This window comes from Populus alba, chromosome 15 (assembly GCF_005239225.2).
Source record: "Populus alba chromosome 15, ASM523922v2, whole genome shotgun sequence".
NCBI lineage: Eukaryota > Viridiplantae > Streptophyta > Magnoliopsida > Malpighiales > Salicaceae > Populus > Populus alba.
Genome location: NC_133298.1, coordinates 2,470,863 through 2,488,819, shown reverse-complemented (window position 1 = coordinate 2,488,819; position 17,957 = coordinate 2,470,863). Strand labels below are relative to the sequence as shown.

At 32.4% G+C, this 17,957-nt stretch overlaps 1 protein-coding gene, 1 long non-coding RNA gene and 1 other non-coding gene across 7 annotated transcripts; 2 read left to right on the top strand and 1 right to left on the bottom strand.

Annotated features, from left to right (window-relative positions):
- Positions 1-105: 105 nt before the first annotated feature.
- On the bottom strand, positions 106-3,308 carry LOC118028295 (uncharacterized). 5 transcript variants are annotated; one of them, XR_012168002.1, is made up of 3 exons: positions 1,502-3,298; positions 1,233-1,375; positions 106-604 (listed from the first exon to the last, which is right to left on the bottom strand). It is a non-coding gene; the product is annotated as an uncharacterized lncRNA (long non-coding RNA). The 5 variants fall into 5 exon arrangements; XR_012168001.1 differs by having other exon boundaries at positions 1,238-1,375; positions 1,502-3,296; XR_004684000.2 differs by lacking the exon at positions 106-604 and having other exon boundaries at positions 946-1,375; positions 1,502-2,191; positions 3,118-3,298.
- A 72-nt stretch (positions 3,309-3,380) lies between these two features.
- Positions 3,381-3,464, top strand: TRNAM-CAU (transfer RNA methionine (anticodon CAU)). Its single transcript is given in 2 exon segments — positions 3,381-3,418; positions 3,429-3,464. It is a non-coding gene; the product is annotated as a tRNA-Met (tRNA).
- Positions 3,465-5,733: 2,269 nt separating this feature from the next.
- On the top strand, positions 5,734-8,051 carry LOC118028296 (protein HAIKU1). The gene has a single exon (XM_035031841.2). It carries the CDS (start codon positions 6,568-6,570, stop codon positions 7,531-7,533), a length of 966 nt encoding a protein of 321 aa, XP_034887732.1. The 5' UTR covers positions 5,734-6,567; the 3' UTR covers positions 7,534-8,051.
- The last annotated feature ends 9,906 nt before the right edge of the window (positions 8,052-17,957 follow it).

Sequence of the window (17,957 nt, the reverse complement as noted above, 5' to 3'; positions counted from 1 at the left end):
CTTTATATATAATATTTTTTATGTATTTAAAAATTACCTTGGCCATCTCGTTTTTTTTTTTTTTTGAAGTTATGAAAAAATAACCTCGCCACAGCACAGCACAAGTAAAAAAAAGCTATTCTTTTATAAAACTATACATGTAAATAAAATCTCTTGAATTAATTTGAGTCCAATCCTCAAACTAGTTTTTATGCGCACCCAAGCGCATTTTTTAATTTTTTTTCCATTACAATGCTATATGATTCATAATAACTTCTGCAAAATGGTCCACGTCAAAGCGCACTACCACCTCATTTCTGCATTCCTTATGATGGCCTTGGCCTCCGCAAAAATGGACTGTCTATTGCATGCCCTATTCAGGAACAATAGTCGCTGAATCTTTACAAGCCATCTGCATGCTATTTTCGAAACTTTCATGTCGCTGCTTCACAGCTGCTTGCGGTGAACATGGCACAAGCTTCCGGTTCTGGTTGAAACAATTGGCAGTCCAAACTTATAATTAATCCTGGAAAGCACTGCTTTCAGGCATTGCAGAAGCGTGAGCCCTCATCAAAGTTCTGTACGGAGGACTGACTACCGCAGCCACCACTTGCAATATAACCACCTTGATCATTAAAACAAAAAAAGTTGAAATAAATGGAGTTTAAAGGAAGCATTTGAGTTTCAAATTAGCATGTACGGACAGAGCTAGAAGATAAAAAGCATCACAAAGGATAAAACTATATGAAAAATCTGTTCTCTATATGGATACTATCACCTTAGGCCCATCTAGAAACAGACTACACATATAGACCACACAATTGCATAAGCAATTCTCTGTAGGATAATGTGCCACGAAAAAAAAAAAGGGAGTGGGGGAGAGGGGGGGGTCTGGAGAAGAAGATCAGCCCCACATTTGATATAAAAATCAAATTAATGGAATGAGAGGTTGATGACCATGAACTCTTTTACGAGCAACAAAACACTGAAGTTTCTTGAATCATAAGCGAATACAATTTTCAAGAGTTTTAACACTATTATTACTCAAGAAAACAATGATTTTGGACAAAATTCATCTTCCTATTCCATACATAAAGGCATGAAGAAGCAGAAGTATTGCCTTGACATGAGTCAAGTTTCATATTTCATGTTCCATTGTGGTGCGTATATAACAATCCTCTGTCTTGTATGCACAATGATATTACACTTCACAGTAGAGTCACCATATATTGCAATCATTCCTGGACACTGACCTAACCTTAAAATAAAGGCAAAATTCACGGCTAAGCTTCTGGTATTTGATATTCTTCCTGCAACAAAAATTGATGGTAAGCAATTGTTAACTTGCTGGCTATATTTTTTTGACGCTCTCCCATCCTATCTGTAATCGCAGAAGCTGCAAAAGTAACAAAAACAGAAAAAGACAGTAAAATTTCCTAATCCATGTCTAGACAATCTGCACTTCAACACAAAGTATAGATTAGTGGGGCCATCAGAACTCACTATTCCCCACAATCATTACCTGCTGATCAAAATGTCTCTGCAAATTCATTAAGCCCAACAACACATTTCTTTATTTATTTTACTTGCCTCTTGCCTTCCAATCTCTTCGACCCAGCTTGGTATTATATGTTTCGCCACAACACAAGCTAACAGAATTCTCCGAATGAATTTTCCTCTCTAGTGGTGCCCCTGTCATTCTCGCAGTGGCCAAGCATACTGTCTGACTTTCAATATTTAAGGGCAATGCAGAAATAGCAGAAGCATTACGTGTTTCTTCCATATGCCTGAATGCCCTACTTCATATCTGCTTCAAGGCGTTTCAAGGCCCTGTATCTATGTTGCCATTCACGGTTCTTTAGACAATTAGTAATAGTGTCATCATGGATTTTGGAGGGCTCTTCTTCATCATGAGTCTTCATCATAAAACCATCTTGTATTACAGAAGAGTTCATAATTCGCCCATTCTCCATTTTGTATAACAATTATCAACTGCATAAAAAATTCATAAAATAAATAAATTAGAAGGAAATCAAGCTGTGGCTTTGTTCATAATTTTTTATAAGCAATTCATGTTACTGACCTGCAATTTAGCTTATTGTTCCATTATCTATTTGGTCATGCAAATGAAATGCCCTTGGAGATCTTAGACACAAGATACAAAGTCAATCTCAAGACCCCATGCACACGATGGATGCCCATCATACAGCGACTTTTCAATTGTGAAAACATGAAGATGTACATCATAAACAAAAGCATTCAAACAAAATTATTAGCAGTTTACTTTACAGCATGACATTAGATGCCTCAGAGACGTAAGATGAACATCACGCTAAAACCACACATAATAGACATTAATCGCATTAAAATTTTTGGATTACAAAAGCACAAGGATATATGCGTTACAGATAAGCAGTCAAGCATAGAAGCGAATGATTCAGCTTTACAACAGAGACTCATCAGTTGCTTCTTATAAGCTGATGTACTAAATGTCATGTATACTCAATGGTAGCGCATCAAGTAACATTATAAAAACATCATTGGTAGAGACAATTTATTCATTCACCTTATATATATCTCTAATTGAAAGCGTGTTATGGACCATGTGGAAGAGCAACAGATGGATTCCAGCTACAATTCATCTCAAGTTTTACCCCATTTTCATTGAATCAGAAGAGATCCCTCGCATCCAAGCACGTTGCATAATTTTAGACATCCAACCTCATTTACACTTGCAGTATCTCAATTTCGGATCAGTCACTTATACGGTAAGTCAGCGACTTAAGCACTAATCAAACACACTCACATAAAGACTTCCTCAACAAAACTTGAAAAGCTATAATGGGTTTCATTTTATCCGCACAAAAATGACTTACGTCTTGCAAACAAAAGCAGGCAAGCCCTGGAGAAACATATATATATAAGCAGTAAACCAGCTGTGGCAAGTTTGAGACCAAAAAAAAAAAAACGAAGAGAAGCCGAAGCAAACATTTTTTCATTCAAGGACAAGAAAAGAAGGGTTTTTTTAAAACAAAATAGAAAAAAAAAAATAAAAGATGCTTTGATTAATAGCAAGGGGTCGCTGTTCAGAGCTCAAGAAATGAAAAAATTGGGTGAAAGAGAGAAATTAAAAGGTACCTCTTCAAAATGCAGCAGTTGGCTAAGATAGAGTTTGTGGAAATTCTGTCTTTGTGAATTGTGATTTGATAGAGACATGCGCTGAGTTTATTTTTACGTGCTGTGTGTTAGCGGGAACTGAGAAAACGGTGACTGCCCGTCCGATTTCGGAAGGAAACAAGGTCAGGGGCTTGTGTTTAAGGTGATTTAGGACTCAGTTGTTCGATGCTATGAACATTAAATTTTATAGTACTTATATTATATATTAATTGGCATTATCAAAAGGGGTGGTGGCGCAGTTGGCTAGCGCGTAGGTCTCATAGCTTAGAGTTATCCTGAGGTCGAGAGTTCGAGCCTCTCTCACCCCATTCTTTTTAGTAACCTTCCCGAGAAAGAGTGAGGCTGTCACTCTTCCGTTTAGAGTCTTCAAACTGCGTTTTTTAAATATTTTATTTTATTAAAATTTAGATAATTTTTTAATATTTTGAATTTTAAAAATAATTTTTTTAAAAATAAAAAATATTATTTTAATATATTTTTTACATAAAAAATACTTTAAATTATAATCGCTACCAAGCTTTTAGTATGAAACAACTATTAATTTCATCATCTACGCCTTTCTTGTTTTTCTTTTATATAATAGGAATCAACATGTTAATTTCGTCGTCTATGCCTTTTTTTTCTCTTCCGCTTTATGATTTATGCAATATACATGTAAATTTTAGTGAAATTTTATTAGTTATTTTTTATATTTATTTGAAGAAAAAAAATATAAGTATGAGAGATAAATCATAAGTGAAAATATTCTTATCATTTTTTGTTGGTCATGAATTTTATTATTTTTTCTCCTTGTGCTTGTTATGTTTTTTTTTTTAATGAGTTTCAGGGAGTAATTATTAGGATATCACCAGTTATTTCTTATTAAATCAATAAGTATAACAATCAAGTTTTGAGGTGTGAAAGTCATTATTTTTAAGATATTAATTGCCCCTGCCATGTTTTATATATAGCAACTTCTATATGCTTTTTAAAAATTTCTGATTTGGTTTTTTTATAAATGTAAATAGGGAGTTTATTGAGAGAAAAATAAGGCGGGAAAAAAATATTATTTTCTAATTGATTTTTGCTGGTATCAAACTAATATTTAGAAATAAAATAACACCATTTCAAATTGATATTTAGAAGGGAAATAATATCATTTCAAACCAATGTATTTATAAAATTTAAAGATATACCTCTTTAAACCAATATTTTTATTGAATTTAAAAAGTAACCCATCAAATAAATTAATTGAATAACTTAGCAAGAGATGACCATGAAGTGTTACTTGTAAAAAAATACTTTATTTTGTTTTTAAATGATTAAAGTTTTTAACATGCCTTTTTATTTTAATTTTTTCTGCCTTTTATTCAAAAAAGTGTTACTTGTAAAAAAACATGCCATTGTTTTTTAAAATATTAGGCTTTCTCATGATACATTATCGATTTTGTTTATCAATAATTATGTTTTATTTTTATATGTAGTTTTTTAAAATAATTTTATCATTAATATTGAATAAGAATACAATATTTTTTTAATATTTCTATTGTAAACTTCTTATATTTGTTTTTTAATTTATTGTTCTCATATATTGTTTTTCATATAAGTTTGCAAGATTTCTAATTGAAACTTACTTTCATAATAAGTTTTTGCTTAATAAATAATATATTTTTGTCAAAATAAAAAAGAAATGTGTGAATAAGGTTTTTGATTAAAAACACGTGTTTTTTTTTTAGTTCAAATTGTTATAGTTTTTTCTGAATATTTTTTTGATATTGCTTTTTATTAAATGAACTATGCTACTAGTAAAAAAACTATTTTGTTGTCAAAACGAATAGAAATTAAATAAATTTGAAAATACAATTTTGACATAAAAATATACTTCTCATCCATGAACTTTATTTGTTTTATTTCCCATAAATATCTATTTTTATTATCATATAATTAAATAAAAAAAATTAAAAAAAAAGTTACTAAAACTTGTTAGGCCCATGATTTGAGTCATGATATGGGCTCAACCTTGGTTGACCCGAGTCAATTCAAAATATTATTTTATTATTATTTTTAAATAACAATAATTTTAAATTAATATTATATTGAATTTTTTAAGTCAAACTAAGTTTTGATGAGATAATGAATATACCTATAAATTTGATTGAATTTGTAAATAATTTCAGATAAAAAATTATAAATTTAATAATATTTTTTAAAAAAAAATCTTCGCAACATTGCATTGGACGACTAACTAATGTTTGATATTATAATATAAGATAATTTTAAAAAATATTTTTTAATTAAAAATATATTAAAATAGTATTTTTTTATTTTTAAAATTAACACATAAAAATAATAAAAAATATAAAATTATCAATTTGATATTTTTTTTAAATAAAAAACAATTTTAAAAACACATTAAAATCTAAATTAAACGAAAAAAACAAACCCTCGTTTCCCACCTAACCCACAACGAGGTTTCACACCAAGCCGGTGTATGCATAGCAGACCAGCCCAGAAAAGAAAGAAGAAAAAGTCACAGCAGCAAAGTCCAATTGTAATGGACTGTAATAACGTGTTAGCTGTTATGTCTAAAAGGGCCCCACACCCACCTCTCTCTCCATCCCATTTCCACCTACAGCATTCAATTCCTTTGTTTTCAATTATACCCACCATTGAATTTGACTGGCTGGTCTCTGTGATCGTTAGGGTATCTTTCTTACGCTCTCTCTTTGCTTGCTTTCTTTCTGGAAATATTTCCGGATTCTTCTCTGCAGTTTTCAAGCCAAGCCTGCCGTCCCGTCCCTCGTAATTTTTCTTCTCCTGCGTTTACCTTTTTTAACTTCTTCTCCTTTCTTCCTTGTAGAAAAACAAGGTGGGGTTTACTTTAAATTTTTGGGTTTAGAGTTGCTACTTCTTTCATTTTTGGACTTCATATATATTTGGCTTTTGATCTCTTCTGCTGGGCTTTGCTCTTTTGGGTTAAGTTTTTCTTTTCTTTGTTTTGGAGAGATTTGGATTCTGTAGCTTGGGTTTCTTATGCAAGGAATTGGATTTTGAGGTGACTAGCTTTCCAGTTGATTCTATCCAATTTGGGATTTTAGTTTTGGAGAGACTAGACTAAAAGGGTATGCTCTCTTTGCCTCTTGAATATCAGCTTTATATCTTCCATTTTTTTTTTTTGCTCTTTTGGCATTGAGCTATTAGGGTTTTGACGAGCTTCATTTTGGAGTTATGGGTGTTGCCCTTGAAGCTTTTCTAATGTTTTGACTTTGTGGATATATTCAGAATAATAGAATCTAGCATATTCAAGCTTAAAGTTTGGAGTTCTGGGTATTGTTTTGAAGCCTTTAATTGTTTGACTTTCTGGTTAAATCATAATATTGGTATTGAGTTGCTAGGAACAAGCCCCTTTTTTTTTTTTTTTAAAAAAAAACAATGGATAACTCGAAAAACAGGCAGAGTGATCACTTGGGTGTGAATAAGATAGGCAAGAATATAAAGAAGAGTCCTTTGCACCAACCCAATTTTGCAAACAATCCCAATAGGCAACAGCCTCAACCTCAGGTCTACAACATAAGCAAGAATGACTTTAGAAACATTGTTCAGCAACTAACTGGCTCCCCTTCACAAGAACCTTTGCCTAGACCTCCCCAGAATCCCCCTAAGCCTCAAAGTATGCGGCTACAGAAGATTAGACCGCCTCCTTTGACGCCTATCAATCGACCTCATATCCCCCCACCAGTCCCAGCTCCAGCAGTGGCACCTCCAGTTCCTTACCATAATGCATTCGTTAGGCCAGGGATGCCACACCTACCTGGCCAATTTGGGCTACCATCTCCAACAATGACGCCGCCTTTCACACCTGGGGACTCGGGTTGGGCAAGTACAGCAGAGTCTCCTATTTCGGCGTATATGCGCTACCTTCAGAATACAATTATAGACACTGGTCCCAGGGGAAACCAAGCTCAATCTCCGCTACAACCCTATCCACCACTACCACAGGGTCGAGGGCAAATTCAGCCTCAACACCAACCGCCTTCTGGTGGTTTGAATCCACTTCTGGCTCCAGTACCCACGCCCGGAGTGAATGGTCCTGCCCCACCTATGCCCAATCTCCCTTCCCCATGGATGAATGGTCCTCCTTGTTTACCCTCACCAACATCTCAATTCCTTTTGCCCTCTCCTACTGGCTACATGAATCTGTTGTCTCCGAGGTCACCTTACCCACTGCTTTCTCCTGGGGTTCAGTTTCCTCCACTGACACCAAATTTTGCATTTTCACCAATGGCTCAGTCAGGGATTTTGGGTCCAGGGCCTCAACCTCCACCTTCTCCGGGCTTTTTTCCATTATCACCTTCAGGTTTTTTCCCTGTCTCAAGTCCAAGATGGAGGGATCAATAGTCCATGAGATAACATTGTTGTTTGCGGAGCTCTGTGTTTGATGAGAAGCCGGTGCATTCTTTGAGGAGGCTTATCTGTGATTCACAGGAACTTCAGTTGTGAAAATGATCAAGTACACTGCTTGTGCAAGAGGTCTAACAAGTTGTAGTCTTCTTGTTTATTCAACTTTCTTTGTTTTTGTTATCATTTTGTTTTGTTGATAGTCATTACTAGTTGTGCAGCTTGTACTGAGATTAGAATCTTTAACAACTGCAATTATTTTAATTTCTTGGATAAATGTTACTTGGGTGATGTAGTGAAGTTCAGACCCAAGTTGACTGGACACCTGAACAAAATCTGTAACATGTAAGACTGCTGTATCATGAAAGGAGGTAGGTTTACAGACACCAAAATTAGCATGTAGGTTGTTTAGGAGAGAATTCTTATTTACTTGTGTACTGTTGTGGATTAAATCTCAGTTGCTTTGAAGTTCAATTCTTCTCGGGAAGGAATTCTAATGCATTTCTTTTATTGTTTCATGTGTTATACAATGAAAGAAAGAGTCATGGTATTTAACTGTTTCAATTTTAGATCATGATGTTTGGTTATTACCAACTGCTGGTTGTATTATGTTATCAGCTATCCTGTTGTTGTAATTAATCGTGAATGTTCTGTTTGTGCTTTATTGTCATACCTGCTATCCAGGAAGGTAAATAGAAAACTAGATATGATTTGTTCTTCTGATTATTCCTGTGTTAAGGAAACATGTGCTATATTTTTTGAAAGATCTTGGAACTTAGAAGAGCATCTTCCAAGGTTTGTTTGCAATCCACGTACATCTCCAATTTGTCCAATGCTGTTTAGTCTCATCAGCTTGAATTCATTATTTCCTTGTATTAATGTCTTCATCTAACTTGCTCACAAAAACATTTCAACCTTAAGCATGGTAAAATATAGGTTTTAGTTTTCATCCTTCAATAAGCTGTTTTCCCCATAGAGTTCGTTTTGTAATGCTTGGACAGCATTTCTGAGTCGACCATTGTTTGCTGTTGACTGTATTCCCTGCACAGCTCTATTATTATACCACATGATTGTGATTGAACATTGACCAGTCGCTCTTGTGCTTTCTAGACCTAATTGCTTTTGAAGTACAGAGAGTGTTTGACATGGTGTTTGTTTTAAAATAAGGGAGGTGAGGTTTAACAAAATAATAGCATCTCATTGTTATGATCAGTTAATGGGAATTACACAACCAGGTGTATTTAGAGAAAGTAACAACTAAAGCATGACACAGGCATGCGCCTGATGAGTGAAGGTGGAAAGAAGGGCAAGGGTGCCTAGACTTTAAATCTTAAGCACAAGCCATTGCCTAGATAGGTCAGCACAGTAGCATGTCATTTGGTTGTACTGGGTGAAGGTTTGAGCTGACGAGTTCTAGTTAAGTGATGGATTGATGGGGTGGAGCTATTTTCTGGAATCAAAGACCCTGTTGCTATTAGGATCAGTTTCAAAGAGTGTGCTTTGTATTTAGAGTGGTTTTTCTCTTTTACTTGTACTATTCTTGCCCTGTTTTTGTTCTCTTGTCTTGTCTGGTCTGCATCGATGTAGAAGTTCCTTTAACTTTTGGAGAATGTACACCATACGGTATCACAATTATTTGCGGCACAAGGTCCGACAATTCTTTGGGGACACAATTTCAAATTTTAATTTTATATATGTGGTTATTGTAGGGTCAGGTTAGACTGGAATTGCAAAGTATATTTGTTGGTGGGGCTAAATGGTGTTATCTACAGCTTATGAATGTCTACAAGAAAGTCTTAACCTTTATTCACATCTCCAGTAGCTTTGATCACTGCCTCTTCTTGTTCTTGTTCATATAAATCCCTCTCAATCCTTGCAGTTGTCTTCTAGTAACATTTTTGCTTACACAGCTTTTTGTCGATTAATTTCTGATGCCAAAACTCATTGATGGGAAATCAAATTTCTAGAAATGTTACATACGCTGGTTTTTTTCACTGCAGGTTCTGATTTTTTGCCTTGTACATTCAGTTGGTTTTGCAATAGTGGTATTATTATGCTCTATTTGATAGTACTCTTTTTTTTAGCATTGCTCTCTTAGATACTTGGATCGTGTGCTTTCTTTCATATAATACTAAATCCAGCTATAACACTTTGAACAACTACAAGTTTCTTTCATATGATCCAGTAAATCAAGTGGAAAGTTTTGGTTGATGCGTGGTCGACATGAGCAAACTTGTATTGATGTTGGTCTATGTTGTCGAGATATATGCATCTGATAGTTTCTAACGGCTCGTGATGCATTCACTTATTTAGATGCTTTGCTTAGTTTTAGTCCTATGGTGTTTGAGAAAATTGCTACCTTGAGGCGCGTCTTGAAATTTCCCTGTTGGAACTTGGAATTGGTCTCGCGGACTTTAATGGATTTTGCGTAAAACGAATTTGTTTAGCTGCCGTCAAAGTTTGCAAGTCAAAGAGTGGAATTGCTTGGCTGGAAACATGATGAAAAACTGAAATGTAAAACGTGGTTGACTTTAGAGGAGAGTGCCTGTTTTCCCCTTCAATGGTTTCTACATTCTTTAGACGTCACATTTCATTGGAGTCATAACTGGATGATGATCTCTTATATATTCTTTTTGTCCCATTTTATTCCCTTATAAATTGAGCAATATTGATGTGTGCAGCAGTCGAAGAATGATGACTTTTTTTGGCATGTTTAGCTAAAGAAGTTCTTGATCTTCTCCATTTGGTTGTGTTGGCTTTAGTTTGAAGGTGAAAGGTTTGTGCATAGGGCGATTTGGTCCTATTCAAATACTGAATGTTTTGGTTCGAGCCGACATGAGGCAATCGGTCATGGAACTGAGCCAGCAACGGTCTCTAACTGAGCCGACATGACATCATTACAGTCATGGGTTTTATATTTTTCCTCTGACCTAATTGAGCTAATCTTGAGTCATGGGGTCTCCTAATTGGAAGTTGTTAACCATATGTTTGAGAGTGATGCATGCACTCTTTCAAATCTTTAGTCATGCTCTTATTGTCACTGATCAAGGACATTATAGTCTATTCCTAGTTCTTAAATTGATACCCAAAATCATATGTTAAAATGAAAGGGAAAATGGAAGTGATAATTAAAAATAGTCCTACCCTGACTTGTCCTCTCAATTGTCTCCGTCATCAGCACATAATGATCGCCACCATCAGTGAAAAAATAATTAATATCCAACACCACTACTAAGATTCTCTGCGATATTATTGTGAAACTCGCAATGTTGATAATATGATAATTCAATAAAAATCAAAACAAGAAAAATAATAAAGATTAATTTTAAAAAGAACCATATTATTTATTTTAAAAAGAACAAAAATTCAAAGGATGGAACCAAAAAATAATTACAATTTCTTCAAAGGAAGCGACCTCATAAAAAGGGTCAAGCCAGCTCGGATTAACTCGATAGAAAAAAAAACGAAGAAAATTACAAAATCTATTTAAAAGAAAAGATTTCAATTCTTCAATAAATCCAAGTCACATTAGAAACACTTATAACTCAAGCCCATGCACAAGTATAGGGCTTAAATAAGACTCATTTTATCTTTTTTTTTGTTGTCCAAAATTAACCCGTTATAGGTTTGGATTTATAGGGCTGAAAAGGACCAAGAAAAAAATACTTTATTGATGAATTTATCAAAACAGTAACAACAAGTTTGACTAATTTAAATAATATGTTTATAAACTTCAATTGATCTAAAATTTTAGCACAATATAATTTAATGTGTCTATTATTTCCCTGTAAAATTTTAACTCGATTTGATGTACGAGATATATCCAATCTCGCAATATTAGTAAACAAATATTTTAAGACAAAATTAATATATATCTTAGTTCATATCACTTTTTAATTTTAAAATATATTTTTTATTTATTAAAATACCATATTACACTCAGTGAATTTGATTATATCCGATTTAATGTTTTTTTTTTTTTTTTGGAAGAGCAAGACTGTTATTATATTGATTTAGTAAACAGTAACTCCTTTTACAGCGAAACATACATTTCACAGGGGAGTTAACTTTTATTAATTATCTGTACATTTATGTGTGCACGAATAACGAACAAAAGCAGGAGGAATAAATTGGAAAAAGTATAAATATATATATACCAATAATCCTCACTTTGCACCATCCACTGAAGTACCTATCCACAAAAAGGAAATAGAAGCTACAAACCTTCTTTTCACCAATTAAACTAGGGGTATAGTGGGGTTAAATCGACGGGGTCCTTTGGAGATAGACATAATGCATCAACAAATCAAACCTAGGGATGATATCCTATTTTTGCTAGCCTTTTTGTCCATTACTTTACTCGTTCATTGACTTTAAGGCCCCTGCTTCCTTTTTGAAGTTAATTATAACTTATTCTTTATAATTTAATAGCATTAATTAATTAATCCTCATTTTTTGAAAAACTATATATTTAATTTTTTTATTTTATCACTTTCAATTTCAATAATACAATACAAAGGAATTGTTATTCATTTAGATATTTAGGTGTTCTTTGAGAACACGGTCCAAACTATGTTTCAAACAAATTTAAAAATTTATTTTTGTTTAATTATTTTTTATTCATATAGTTTTAATATGATAATGTAAAAAATAAATTTTAAAAAATAAAAAATATTATTTTAATATATTTTTAAGCAAAAAATACTTTTAAAAATTACCGCTACCATAGTATTATACTACCTCAACTTGCGTGACAAATTAGATAACATGTAGTTGATAATTGTATCCCTGTAAACCTAAAGAAACAACAAGTTATTTTCCAAAGCAGTTCATGACAAATTACAATTTGTTTTTGGAGACCCAAATTGAATCCCAAGAAATCGAAGGGTTGGGTACAAATTTGTGTGATCCTCTCAAATAAAGCCTACACGTCTACAATGTCTCTAGAAGACATTTTATCAAACAATTGAATCACATGATCCAAACAAGTACATTGCTACACAAATCCATTAATACATTTGCATCAAAAACAAGTTTTTCATAAGGTAATAAGACAATTCTAACCACTAAATACTACTAAATATGATTATAATTTGTTAGGGGTTTGTTTAGAGTTAATTAAGATTTTATTTGGTGTTCTTTCACGATGTAGTTAGAATTGTTTCGCTGAGATTTTTTTAACGATCTCGAATATCTCAAAAATAGAATCCTGGTATGTTTTTAGTGACTGATTCCTCTCTCTCTCTCACAAACACTACATTACTTTATTTCCTCTTTCTTTCTTGACCATTGGATATACAATCCCACCTTTTAGTTATTGGATCTTTATAAAATATTTGATTGATTTTTATTGAGACTAATTAATTTGCAAAAGAAAGATATTTCGAAATATTCATTAAACAACCACTATTTCAAATAATAGTTATGTAAAAAAATATATTTTAAAACACGATTGCTATTTCAAATAACGATCGTGTATAAAAATGTTATTCTAAAATATTGTAGTATTTAAACTATGTTATTTTTTAAATATTTTTTTAGCCCATATTATTTTCACAAAACTTCTAGTAAACTATGCTATTTTTTTTTTTTTTTTTTTAAAAAAAACCCACTAGTTTTCTCACAAAAAAGAACGGTGAATAACTAAAGAAAAGACCTAAACTGAGGCAAAGATATTCTCCGGTGAGCCCCACCCGGGCACCCCCACCTAACAATTCCTTCTCTAGAAATGGGCTTTATAGCTCCCACGGTTATCTAAATTTGTTTTTTCTTTGTTTCTTTATTAGCCAAGTTGGCAACTTGCAACCTCACTAAACTCGCCTCTCCCCAACCATGAAGAGGCGCCGGCCGCTTTCTCAAGACTTTCCTGTCATCAGGGTAGTGCTCTTCACGTCACCACCAATTAGTGAGTCACCTTCGAGTTATCACATCCTTTCAAATACTGATATATTCACACATACATACCCACATTATAGGAAAAATGAGGGTGATGATGTATTTGCTTACTGTTTCTTACGTCCGCTGACCTTTTTCTGGGAAAAATAACCATCCAAGAAAGATCATGACGTTGCAACCAGCTTTTTAAAATTCAATCAATCACTTCACAATTCCATCTCTACTGCAAGAAAACATGGATCTTGTTCTTGGAAAAACCTGACTATTGATTCTGAAAACCTCCTGGTAGCAGGCCGAATTGCGATGTTATCACTTCTCAACCTCATCATTATGATTGTTTTGTGGATCCTCCAATTTTTCTTCTTCTTTTTTGTTTGTGCTACTTGGGTGCGTCAAAAATCGAGCTAGTGGAAATTAAATCTTGGTGTCTTAGACAAAAACAAAGAGAAACGTTTACACGGACATGTGCAATCAGTATCATGCATACAAATTCCTCGCAGAAATAATGGAAGTTCTTGTCCATACCATATGGGCTGATAGAGTCTGTTGGTGCATGTGACAATATACTGGTACACATGCGTTATACACAGACACTGCCATTAGTCTCTGTTGGTGTTAGGATAATAAACTTTTATAGAAGAAATATTATCTATATATAATGTTTAGTGCATGATGTAATCAGATCAATGCATGAATTTATTCTCTTTAAAAAAAAAAAAATGATTCAAGCATTTTTTTTATTGTAAATTTTATATCAACGGGAGTAATAGACTCTTTTTAATGACCCGTCCCTTTTAATATACAATAATGCAATAATTGGCATGTCATTTGACTTAAACGCAACCTTACATAAAACAATAAAAAAAATGTTGTTTAAGTGAAGATAATATATATATATATTTTAAATGAGTAGTAAGTACTATTACAGAAATTAAAAAAAAATGAATTTAACTTCACCTTTAATTGATTTTTTTTAAAAACTTTTTCTTTCATATTTTAGTTTTAATTTATAAAAAAATGCTAAAAGAATTTTATGATGCAAAATTGTTTCTTAGATTGCTAATTTTAGGTTAAGAAAATTTACAACTTAACCTAACAAGAACTCTACTTTTAAGAACCAAAATTAAAATGTAATTAATCACTTCCATCCTTCACTTATATCGAGATGAGAATGAAAAATATAAATTATAACAAAGTTGATTAATTCTTCAAAAAGCTTGCAAATTCAATCAATAACTTAGAATGAAAATCACTTAATTACACAAAAATATAAATAAACATATAATATACGACAACTTGTAAATAAAATTCATCAACTAAATAAAAATCCTCACATAAAAGTATTTATATGTAAACCCAAAACTAATAGGTTAGACATGCACCCAATTTAAATAGAGCCCAAACTATATAAAATAAGGTTTAAAATAATAAAAATAAATAAAACAATAATCTAAGATTATTTTTTACCCTTTGTTGCAAATGATAGTGAAAATATCCAAAAACGATATTTGATGAATAATCTTTCCTTAACAAAAACTTGATGACTTGTAAAATAAAAATTAATTTTTGACTATTTAACTCTTCTTGTTTGAAATAAAATTTTTGTAAAATAAATAATTTAAAAGCTACTACATAAGTTTCTAATAGCATTATGGATTTTTTATAGTGAATGAAATTCATAAATCAGAAGGAAACAATGTTTTTTTTTTTATTAAACCTGTCCGAAGCAGGGGCAGGGGCCTTTGATCCATCACAACTCCACACAGCATCTATGCCTTTTTTCAAAGTAACCTCATTTTCTAATTCCATTGCAGACCTGCTATCAGGCCTCATGAAGCCATCTGAGGCTTTTAATCTCTGCTGACTGAGTGAGAACAGCTTCATCTCCGCGCTTCCTGACAATGGAGTTTTGCCCGCCTCTAAATGAAATTAACAGGTTAAAAAAGGATGTGTTTCTGTCTCTTAACAGGCACCAATTAACTCTTTTTTCTTCTTTTTTTGCCTCCATAACGACTAAAGCTTCATGGTTACAGACCATAGGTTGGAATTGGCTTGCCGATAGGGATCCGATTCGTCTGGAGTAATTTGGATTCCCTAATTACATCATGTTCATTAGTTATTTACAGCTGAGTATTTAGGTTCCTGAGAATACTTGAACATTTTAACCACTCTGAATCCTTCAGGTTCCATACTACAACAAATTACCCTCATATTCTACAAAATCTGGTGAAAGTTAAAGCGAAACCACCAGCCGAAACCGAGATGGTTTTTTCCCCAAGAATACATGATATTGCACCAAAATAATAGGGCAATGGTGAGATAACCCTATCATCTAATGTGAAGTGAAAAGTATCAGCCATTCAGGACTGCCATATTTTTTAATATATTCTGCTCATCGAATCGAAGCAGCAACTGAGACCCAGCGCCCAGCTTGTATTCTCTTTCAAGGGAAAATTACCTTTGTTGAGGTGTCAAACTAAAAGTGTATTGTTTGTTTAATAGGTGCACCTCATAAATAAACACTCTCACACCTCCTAAAAAAATATGTTTCTCTCCATGTTTGTTGGTAAAGGAGTTTTGCTTCAATTAATATCATAGCTCGATAATTTTTAGTTGGAGGTTGTAAAGAATGTGTGTTAGAGCTCAATAATTCTTAATGATTTAATGTCATGTGTCATTAAATAACCATGGTTAGAAGATGTCGCAGAACATGATGTACTCATGTATAAAGACACGATGAGGTTCCTCTCAAGAAAAAGATGTTTTGTAACTAGCGTGTTGTTGACGTCTATATCAATTGTTGTCATTCAAAAATTCAGATAGTGAGACCCATAACAGGTGGCCTACACCAAGATTTTGTATTAGAAATCTACACAAAGCAGCAACCTACATAAATATTTTTTGTTAGGAATCCACGATGGGGTGAATAATATACATAAAAAAATTAGTGGTGGATGATAGTTTTGACTAGGGTTCAAACTCGAGGACAAATTCCTTCTAACCTAGAAAGAATTATACTGGTGATTTTTAAGGAAATAAATATTTTTTTTTAGTTAATTTTTTTTTTTTTTTATATTTATTTTTCTTTATGATGTCTTTTCTAGTTTTAACTCTAAACATGATCAAGGAACTTAAATTGAATCAACTTCGTATGTTGCTTTACTGGAGCTAGCTATGCTTATCTGTACTTTAAACTTTAATACACAGAATTATTGAACATTATTGCCAAGTTCTAACGCAGGTCCTTTTGTTTCTTCCGGTGAAGGCATGCATTATCTAAATATGAGAACAAATATTCTCAACTACTTTGAGAGAGATGGAATTTGTTTATTATACTCATTACTGATATATATATATATATATAGGACCTAATTCATGCAAGCAGTGTGGTCAATTATGTAGTGGTAAATTGATCTAGTAATTCACTAGTGATGCATACAGGAGCAAAAAATAACATGTTATATATATATATATATATATATATATATATATATATATATATATATATATTACAAATTTCAATGACCAAAAACATCATAATTATAGGAAGATATTAAAAAAAACTCAAAAAGAAAAGAAGATTGTTAATGATAATTTTCCCAAAAAGAAATGGAACTAGCTATATCGTACGTAGCTAAATAAATAGACATAAATATAACCCCATCATGATTTTTTAGAGTAAAAATATGCCTTCATCATGTGTAAATATGTTGCGATCTTCAAGATTAGCCTTAGTATAATATTGCATATGATTTACAATAATATTATAAGAAACTCCAAGGTTTAATTACAATAGAGAATTGCTCTCGAGCCTCTTACATTACATCGCGAACTTATTGTTTAAGTTTTTATATTTTGATTCTCAATTTTAAAATGATTGCACCCATTAATTTGAGGTAAATTAAAAGATAATTAATTCAAAATTTTTGACAAAGGAAAAGATTAGAAGGAGGACAAGCGTGGAAAAAAAAAAAAAACAGCCAAAAAGTTCATTTTGATCTTCCTTCTACTTAAATATTTTCTTATTTTTTTTATTTTCTAATTTGAGATAGGAGAGAGATATTAAATAGATTTTAGTGGTAGAATTAACAAATTTCAAATGACACTAATTATGGCCATGAAAAAATTTTATTTTGGATAATGAGTTTCATTTGATGAAAAAAGTTTATTATATGTGTTTTTTTCATTTAAATTTATATATGAGATGATAGATCTAAGTTCAAGAAGTTTTTTTTAGTTGATTTTGAGGTTTGAAATGAGTTTTTGGGTTGTTTAAGACCTCATTTGGGTTTTATTAAGATTTTTAGAGTGTTTTATAGATGTTTTAGATAAAAATATTAGTTAGGAAATGATGTTTTAGGTCTAAAAGTCATTAACCTTGATTTTCCTGCTACACCAGCTACCATAGTGGCTGGAATTTGAGGGGTGAGGGGAGGGGAGAATGACCCGTGTCGTCTACATCGATAAGAGATGTGCCACTTGTTTTTTTTTTTTTTTTTTAAAATTAAGGACAAACAACAAGTCATTTG

What these genes read in the sequence shown, in the direction of transcription:
- LOC118028296 (XM_035031841.2), top strand. Translation starts at nt 6,568, where the DNA reads ATGGATAACTCGAAAAACAGGCAGAGTGATCACTTGGGTGTGAATAAG.